Genomic DNA, 10,000 nt, shown 5'->3' with positions numbered 1-10,000 from the left:
CTCGATCGATTCCCAATCAAGTGTATCGATTAGGCTCCCCATTCCATTCCATTCAATCTTTCCCCCCTGACCTCTCCCAGCTCGGCGCTCCACTCCGGCCCGTAGCGCAGCCGCCCCTTCCCGCTGGCCCGCAGCGCCGCCAGCGCCGGCCCGCGGAGCCGCTGCGACTCCATGCCGCTCCGAGGCTTCGAAAAGGGCAGGGAAACGACTAGGCCGCGTTTCCTAGGCGACAGCCAATGAGAAGCGCCGGGAGGCGGGCGCGACGGGCAGTCCCGCCCTCTCATAGGCGGAACGGGCTGTCACTCAAGGATAAAGGCGGGCCCTCGCTTTCCTCTGGAAAAAAGGCCCGAAGCCCGACTAGGCCGCGTTTCCTAGGCGACAGCCAGTGAGAAGCGGCCGGGGGAGGGAGCAAGGCGGAGTGGCGGGCAGTCATAGGCCCAAGGAAGTGTCACTCAAGGGCAGAGGCGGGATGGGGAAAAGGGCCAAAGGACGACTAGGCCGCGTCTTCTAGGCGGCAGCCAGTGAGAAGCGGCCGGGGGAGGGAGCAAGGCGGAGTGGCGGGCAGTCATAGGCCCAAGGAAGTGTCACTCAAGGGCAGAGGCGGGATGGGAAAAAAGGCCCAAAGCACGACTAGGCCGCGTTTCCTAGGCGACAAGGCGGAGTGGCGGGCCGCGTTTCCTAGGCGACAGCCAATGAGAAGCGGCCGGGGGAGGGAGCAAGGCGGAGTGACGGGCAGTCATAGGCCCGAGGAAGTGTCACTCAAGGGCAGAGGCGGGCTGGGGAAAAGGCCCAAAGCCCGACTAGGCCGCGTTTCCTAGGCGACAGCCAATGAGAAGCGCCGGGAGGCGGGCGCGAAGGGCAGTCCCGCCCTCTCATAGGCGGAACGGGCTGTCACTCAAGGATACAGGCGGGCCCTCGCTTTCTTCTCGAAAAAGGCCCGACTAGGCCGCGTTTCCTAGGCGGCAGCCAATGAGAAGCGGCCGGGGGAGGGAGCACGGCGGAGTGGCGGGCAGTCATAGGCCCAAGGAAGTGTCACTCAAGGGCAGGGGCGGGATGGGAAAAAGGCCCAAAGGACGACTAGGCCGCGTTTCCTAGGCGACAGCCAATTAGAAGCGCCGGGAGGCGGGAGCGACGGGCAGTCCCGCCCTCTCATAGGCGGAACGGGCTGTCACTCAAGGATACACACGGGCCCTCGCTTTCCTCTCGGAAAAGGCACGACGAGGCCGCGTTTCCTAGGCGACAGCCAGTGAGAAGCGGCCGGGGGAGGGAGCAAGGCGGAGTGACGGGCAGTCATAGGCCCAAGGACGTGTCACTCAAGGGCAGAGGCGGGATGGGGAAAAGGCCCAAAGCCCGACTAGGCCGCGTTTCCTAGGCGACAGCCAGTGAGAAGCGCCGGGAGGCGGGCGCGAAGGGCAGTCCCGCCCTCTCATAGGCCGGACGGGCTGTCATTCAAGGGCACAGGCCGGCCCTCGCTTCGAAATAGCCCGAATCACGACTAGGCTGCGTTTCCTTAGGCAACCGCGGTGTGGATTCCAGCCAATGAGAAGCGCTCGGAGGCGGGCGGAAGGCGGAGGGAGCCGAGGGCGGAGTTGAGTGGCAGGCAGGTCGGCCTATGAGAGGGAGGGAATGCTTTCCCTCATGGGCGAGGGCCGGCCTATGTCGTTGAGTGACAGCCGGTTTGGCTTATGAGCGCTCGGGCTGCTTCTTGTCGTCAGTAGCGGAGCGGTGAGGCCCGCCTTTGAGGTTGAGTGACAGCCCATTCGGCCTATGAGAGGGCCGGACTGCTTTCCAGGATCGGAAAGACCCCGCCCCACGTTGAGTGACAGGCCGGTCGGCCTATTAGCGGGCGGGCTGCTTGTCATTCTAGCCGTTCAAGTGGAAGGCAGGGGCCGCCTATGACGTTGAGTGACATTCCGTTGGGCCAATGAGAGGGAGGGACTGCTTTCCCTCGCCTATGACCGCTCGGGATGCTTTTTGTCGTCCATAGCGGGAGGGCGAGGCCCGCCCACGACGTTGAGTGACAGGCCTATGACTTTGAGTGACAGCCACCCTGGCCTATGGGCGGGCCGGAATGCTATCTCTCATGGGAGAGACCCCGCCCTACGCTGAGTGACAGTCAGTTCGGCCTATTAGCGGGCGGCCTTGCTTTCCCTCCTCGGCGAGGGCCCGCCTACGTCGGTGAGTGACATCCCCTTCTGCCTATGAGCGGGCGGGATGTTCTTTGCCGTCGTTCAAAGGGAAGGGGAGGCCCGCCTATGACATTGAGTGACAGCCCGCTTGGCCTATGAGAGGGCCGGACTGCTTTCCCGCGTCTGAGAGACCCCGCCCCACGCTGACTGACAGCCCGTTTGGCCTATGAAGGGGCTGGATGCTTGTTAGAGCCAGTTCAAGCGGAGGCAGGGCCCGCCTATGACCTTGAGTGACACTCCCTTCGGCCTATAAGAGGGAGGGACTGCAAATGCAGAAAATGAACCGGATATGCAAAAGGAGTGCAATAAATTCCATTGCATCTGCGTCCCCCTTACTTAATTTTTGCAAAGTTTGCAAACGCGGAGAATGAACCGGATTTGCAAAAGGAATGCCATAATTTTTATTGCTTTTTTTTTGGGTAAACATCAGGAAATTTGCAAATGCAGAAAATGAACCGGATTTGCAAAAGGGGTGCAATTATTTCGATTGCATCTCCGTCCCTTTTACTTTATTTTTGCAAAGTTTGCAAATGCACATAATCAACCGGATTTGCAAAAGCGGTGCAATAATTTCGATTGCAACTGCACATCCAGTCCTTTTTTATTGCAACCATTGGAAAGTTTGCAAATGAAGACAATGAACTGGATTTGCATAAGCGGTGCAATAATTTCGATTGCATCTGCTTCCCCTTTACTTTATTTTTGCAAAGTTTGCAAATGCACATAATGAACCGGATTTGCAAAAGCGGTGCAATAATTTCGATGGCTTTTTTTTTTTTTGCAAGCATCAGGAAGTTTGCAAATGCAGAAAATGAACCGGATTTGCAAAAGCGGTGCAATAATTTCGATTGCATCTCCGTCCCTTTTACTTTATTTTTGCAAAGTTTGCAAATGCACATAATCAACCGGATTTGCAAAAGCGGGTAAACATCAGGAGATTTGCAAATGCTGAGAAAATGAACCGGATTTGCAAAAGCGGTGCAATAATTTTCATTGCATCTGCACCCTCAGTCCTTTTTTTTTTTTTGCAAACATCAGAAAGTTTGCAAAAGCTTAGAAAGAACCATATTTGCAAAAGGAGTGCCATAATTTTGATTGCTTTTTTTTGGGTAAACATCAGGAAATTTGCAAATGCAGAAAATGAACCGGATTTGCAAAAGGAGTGCAATAAATTCCATTGCATCTGCATCCCCCTTACTTAATTTTTGCAAAGTTTGCAAATGCGGAGAATGAACCGGATTTGCAAAAGGAATGCCATAATTTTGATTGCTTTTTTTTGGGTAAACATCAGGAAATTTGCAAATGCAGAAAATGAACCGGATTTGCAAAAGGAGTGCAATAAATTCCATTGCATCTTCCTTGCTGTTTTTTTTGCAAAGTTTGCAAATGCAATAATAATCAGTTTGCAAATGCAATAATAATCAGTTTGCAAATGCATATTTGACATTTGCAAACTTCCTGGTGTTTGCAAAAAAAAGCAATTGAAATTATTGCATGCCTTTTGCAAATCCGGTTCCTTCTCTGCATTTGCAAACTTACAAAAAGCAAGGAAGATGCAATTGATATTATTGCATTCGCAAACTGATTATGATTGCATTTGCAAAGTTAAAATGATTGCATTTGCAAAATGATTGCATTTGCAAACTTTGCAAAAAAAAGGAAGGAAGATGCAATGGAAATTATTGCATTTGCAAACTTTGCAAAAAAAAGCAAGGAAGATGCAATGGAAATTATTGCATTTGCAAAATTATTGCAATTGAAATTATTGCATTTGCAAACTTTGCAAAAAAAAGGCAAGTAGGTTGCAATTGAAATTATTGCATTTGCAAACTTTGCAAAAAAAAGCAAGGAAGATGCAATGGAAATTATTGCATTTGCAAACTTTGCAAAAAAAAAGCAAGGAAGATGCAATGGAAATTATTGCATTTGCAAACTGATTATGATTGCATTTGCAAACTTTGCAAAAAAAGCAAAGAAGATGCAATGGAAATTATTGCATTTGCAAACTTATTATGATTGCATTTTCAAACTTCAAACGATGGCATTTTTGCCAACACCAGGAAGTTTGCAATTGCCGAAAAATAACCAGTTTTGCAAGGGCGTCGAACATTGCACATTCCTTGCTTTTTGTAAGTTTGCAAATGCAGAGAAGGAACCGGGTTTGCAAAAGGCATGCAATAATTTCAATTGCTTTTTTTGCGAACACCGGAAGTTTGCAAATGTCAAATCTGCATTTGAAAACTGATTATTATTGCATTTGCAAACTTATTATTATTGCATTTGCAAACTTTGCAAAAAAAAAGCAAGGAAGATGCAATGGAAATTATTGCATTTGCAAAATTATTGCATTTGCAAACTTTGCAAAAAAAAAAGCAAGGAAGATGCAACGGAAATTATTGCATTTGCAAACTTATTATGATTGCATTTGCAAACTTTGCAAAAAAAAGCAAGGAAGATGCAATGGAAATTATTGCATTTGCAAACTTATTATTATTGCATTTGCAAACTTTGCAACAAAAAAGCAAGGAAGATGCAATGGAAATTATTGCATTTGCAAACTTATTATGATTGCATTTGCAAACTTAAAATGATTGCATTTTTGCCAACACCAGGAAGTTTGCAATTGCCGAAAAATAACCAGTTTTGCAAGGGCGTCGAACATTGCACATTCCTTGCTTTTTGTAAGTTTGCAAATGCAGAGAAGGAACCGGGTTTGCAAAAGGCATGCAATAATTTTGAATAAATTCAATTTTGCGAACACCGGAAGTTTGCAAATGTCAAATCTGCATTTGCAAACTGATTATTATTGCATTTGCAAACTTATTATTATTGCATTTGCAAACTTTGCAAAAAAAAGCAAGGAAGATGCAATGGAAATTATTGCATTTGCAAACTTTGCAAAAAAAAAAGCAAGGAAGAGAAGATGCAATGGAAATTATTGCATTTGCAAACTTTGCAAAAAAAAACCAAGGAAGATGCAATGGAAATTATTGCATTTGCAAACTGATTATGATTGCATTTGCAAACTTTGCAACAACAAAAAAGCAAGGAAGATGCAATGGAAATTATTGCATTTTCAAACTTAAAACGATTGCATTTTTGCCAACACCAGGAAGTTTGCAATTGCCGAAAAATAACCAGTTTTGCAAGGGCGTCGAACATTGCACAGGAGGAATGTGGACGGTGCAACTTTGGGCAGGGCTGGGTTGGGTTCGACTCTGGGAAAGGGATTCGAACGCAGCTCTGAGCGGCCGCCTATTCGCTTCCTGGTTGCCGGGCAGAATGGCGGAGAGTTTGAAGATCCAGCTCTTTGTGAAGGTGAGATAGAAAGGGAAGTAAAGTAGAGTAAAGTAAAAGTAAACTAAAAAGTAAAGTAAAGAGTAAAGTATAAAGTAAAGTAAAAAAGTAAATTAAAAAGGTAAAGTAAAGTAAAGTAAGTAACGTAAAGTAAATTAGATAAGATAAGATAAGATAAGGTAGTAAATATAGGATAGGAGAGGATAGTAAATATAATATAGTATAGTAAAGATAAGATAAGATAAGATAAGATAGTAGTATACTATAGTATACTTAGTATAGTAAATATATGATAGGATAGGATAGTAAATATAATATAGTATAGTAAAGTAAAGATTATAGTATAGTATAGTATAGAATAGAATAGTATAGTAAGTACAGTACAGTACAGTATAGTATAGTTAGTATAGTATACTTAGTATAGTATAGTAAATATAGGATAGGATAGGATAGTAAAGATAAAGATAGTATAGTAAAGTAAAGATAAAGATAGTATAGTATAGTAAAGTAAGTACAGTACAGTACAGTATAGTTAGTATCGTATACTTGGTATAGTATAGTAAAGTAAAGATAGTATTGTATAGTAAGGTAAGTACAGTACAGTACAGTATAGTATAGTTAGTATAGTATAGTAAATATAGGATAGGATAGGATAGGATAGTAAATATAATATAGTATAGTAAAGTAAAGATAAGATAGTATAGTATAGTAAAGTAAAGTAAGTAAGTACAGTATAGTATAGTTAGTATAGTATACTTAGTATAGTATAGTAAATATAGGATAGGATAAGATAGTAAAGATAAGATAGTATAGTAAAGTAAAGATAAGATAGTATAGTATAGTAAAGTAAGTAGTACAGTACAGTATAGTTAGTATAGTATACTTAGTATAGTATAGTAAATATAGGATAGGATAGTAAATATAGTATAGTATAGTAAAGTAAAGAGTATAGTATAGTATAGTATAGTATAGTATAGTATAGTATAGTAAGTGCAGTACAGTACAGTATAGTATAGTTAGTATAGTATACTTAGTATAGTATAGTAAATATAGGATAGGATAGGATAGTAAATATAATATAGTATAGTAAAGATAAGATAAGATGATAAGATAAGATAAGATAAGATAGTAGTTAGTATAGTATAGTATACTTAGTATAGTATAGTAAATATATGATAGGATAGGATAGTAAATATAATATAGTATAGTAAAGTAAATATAAGATAGTATAGTATAGTAAAGTAAGTAAGTACAGTACAGTATAGTATAGTTAGTATAGTATACTTAGTATAGTATAGTAAATATATGATAGGATAGGATAGTAAATATAATATAGTATAGTAAAGTAAAGATAAGATAGTATAGTAAAGTAAAGATAAGATAGTATAGTAAAGTAAAGTAAGTAAGTACAGTACAGTATAGTAAAGTTAGTATAGTCTACTTAGTATAGTATAGTAAATATAGGATAGGATAGGATAGTAAATATAATATAGTATAGTAAAGTAAAGATAATATAGTATAGTATAGTAAAGTAAGTAAGTACAGTACAGTACAGTATAGTATAGTTAGTATAGTATACTTAGTATAGTATAGTAAATATAGGATAGGATAGTAAAGATAAGATAGTATAGTAAAGATAAGATAAGATGATAAGATAAGATAAGATAAGATAAGATAAGATAAGATAAGATAAGATAAGATAGTAGTTAGTATAGTATAGTATACTTAGTATAGTATAGTAAATATAGGATAGGATAGGATAGTAAAGATAATATAGTATAGTAAAGTAAAGTAAAGATAGTATAGTATAGTATAGTATAGTATAGTATAGTATAGTATAGTAAGTACAGTACAGTATAGTATAGTTAGTATAGTATAGTAAATATAGGATAGGATAGAATAGTAAAGATAGGATAGTATAGTAAAGTAAAGATAAGATAGTATAGTATAGTATAGTAAAGTAAGTACAGTACAGTATAGTATAGTTAGTATAGTATGCTTAGTATAGTATAGTAAATATAGGATAGGATAGGATAGTAAATATAGGATAGTAAATATAGTATAGTAAATATAGTATGGTACGGTATGGTATGGTAAGGTAAAGTAAAGATGATAATATAATATAGTGTAGTGTAGTGTAGTATCGTAAATATAGTAAAGTAAATAGTATAGTATAGTATAGTTAGTATAGGATAGTATAGCAAATATAGGATAGGATAGGACAGTAAATATAGTATAGTAAATATGGTATGGTATGGTATGGTATGGTATGGTATGGTATGGTATGGTATGGTAAGGTAAAGATGATAATATAAGATAGTGTAGTGTAGTGTAGTGTAGTATCGTAAATATAGTAAAGTAAATAGTATAGTATAGTATAGTATAGTATAGTATAGTATAGTATAGTATAGTAAAGATTAGTGTAGTGTAGTGTAGTGTAGTAAGTACAGTACAGTATAGTATAGTTTGTATAGTATAGTAAATTAGGATAGGATAGGATAGTAAATATAGTAAATATAGCATAGTATGCTATGGTATTGTATGGTATGGTAAGGTAAAGATGATTATAGTATAGTATAGTATAGTATAGTATATAGTATAGTATAGTATAGTATAGTATAGTATAGTATAGTATAGTATAGTATAGTAAATATAGGATAGGATAGGATAGGATAGTAAATATATTATAGTAAATATAGCATAGTATGGTATGGTATGGTATGGTATGGTAAAGATGATAGTATAGTATAGTATAGTATAGTATAGTATAGTATAGTATAGTATAGTAAATATAGGATAGCATAGGATAGGATAGGATAGGATAGTATAGTAAATATATTATAGTAAATATAGCATGGTATGGTATGGTATGGTATGGTATGGTATGGTATGGTAAAGATGATAGTATAGTATAGTATAGTATAGTATAGTATAGTATAGTATAGTACATATAGGATAGGATAGGATAGTAAATATAGTAAATATAGCATAGTATGCTATGGTATTGTATGGTAAGGTAAAGATGATTAGTATAGTATAGTATAGTATAGTATAGTATAGTATAGTATAGTATAGTATAGTAAATATAGGATAGGATAGGATAGGATAGTAAATATATTATAGTAAATATAGCATAGTATGGTATGGTATGGTATGGTAAATATGATTATAGTATAGTATAGTATAGTAAATATAGGATAGGATAGTAAATATCTCCTTTCCTCCCTTCTTCCTTCCTTCCTCCCTTCTCTCTCTCCCTCTCCCTCCCTTCCCTCCTTCCCTCCTTCCTTCCTCTTCTCCCTTCCTTCCTTCCTCCCCTCCCTCCCTCCCTCCCTCCTTCCTTCCTTCCTTCCTTCCTTCCTTCCTTCCTTCTCTTCCTCCCCTCCCTCCCTCCCTCCTTCCTTCCTTCCTTCCTTCCTTCCTCCCTCCCTCCTTCCTTCCTTCCTTCCCTCCCTCCTTCCTTCCTTCCTTCCTTCCTTCCTTCCTTCCTTCCTTCCTCACTTTCCTTCCTTCCTTCCTTCCTCCCTCCCTCCTTCCCTTCCCTCCCTTCCTTCCCTTCTTCCTTTCTTCTTCCCTCCGCCCTCCCTCCCTCCCTTCTTTCCTTCCTTCCCTCCCTCCCTCCTTCCTTCCTTCCTTCCTCTTCTCCCTTCCTTCCTTCCTTCCTCCCCTCTCCCTCCCTCCCTCCTCCTTCCTTCCTTCCTTCCTCTTCTCCCTTCCTTCCTTCCTCCCTCCCTCACTTTCCTTCCTTCCTCCCCCTCCCTCCCTCCTTCCCTCCTTCCTTCCCTCCCTCCCTCCCTCCCTCCCTCCTTCCTTCCTTCCTTCCTCCCTCCCTCACTTTCCTTCCTTCCTCCCCTTCCTTCCTTCCCTCCCTCCCTCCCTCCCTCCCTCCCTCCCTCACTTTCCTTCCTTCCTCCCTCCCTCCTTTCCTTCCTTTCTTCCTTCCTTCTATCCTCCCTCCCTCCCTCCCTTCTTCCTTCCTCCCCTCCCTCCTCCTTCCTTCCCTCCTTCCTTCCTTCCTTCCTTCCCTCCTTCCTTCCTCCCTCCCTCCTTCCTTCCTTCCCTCCTTCCTTCCCTCCTTTCCTCCCTTCTTCCCTCCTTCTTCCTTCCTTCCTTCCCTCCTTCCTTCCTTCCTTCCTCCCCTCCCTCCCTCCCTCCTTCCTTCCTTCCTTCCTTCCCCTTCCTTCCCTCCTCCCTCCCTCCTCCTCCTTCCTTCCTTCCTCCCTCCCTCCCTCCCTCCCTCCTTCCTCCCTCCCTCCCTCCTTCCTCCCTTCCTTCCCTTCCTCCCTTCCTTCCCTTCCTCCCTCCTTCCTTCCTCCTTCCTTCCTTCCTTCCTTCCTTCCTTCCTCCCTCCCTCCCTCCCTCCTCACTTTCCTTCCTTCCTTCCTCCCCTCCCTCCCTCCCTCCTCCTCCCTCTCCTTCCTTCCTTCCTTCCTTCCTTCCTTCCTTCCCTCCTTCTTTCCTCTCTAGGCCAGCGAGGACGGCGAGAGCGTCGGATCCTGCCCTTCGTGCCAACG

At 41.9% G+C, this 10,000-nt stretch overlaps 1 protein-coding gene across 1 annotated transcript in view; it reads right to left on the bottom strand.

The window, feature by feature from the left end:
* GLE1 (GLE1 RNA export mediator) overlaps window positions 1-226 on the bottom strand; it is a 47,517-nt gene extending 47,291 nt beyond the window's left edge. The window contains exon 1 of the mRNA XM_053374067.1: window positions 72-226. Coding sequence (XP_053230042.1) covers window positions 72-173 — 102 coding nt within the window. The 5' untranslated portion in view covers window positions 174-226. The remainder of the gene's footprint in view (window positions 1-71) is intronic.
* Window positions 227-10,000: the final 9,774 nt, after the last annotated feature.

This window comes from Podarcis raffonei, chromosome Z (assembly GCF_027172205.1).
Source record: "Podarcis raffonei isolate rPodRaf1 chromosome Z, rPodRaf1.pri, whole genome shotgun sequence".
Taxonomy (NCBI): Eukaryota; Metazoa; Chordata; class Lepidosauria; order Squamata; family Lacertidae; genus Podarcis; species Podarcis raffonei.
The sequence above is the reverse complement of the archived record's forward strand: the minus strand, read 5'-3'. Positions and strand labels throughout refer to the sequence as shown.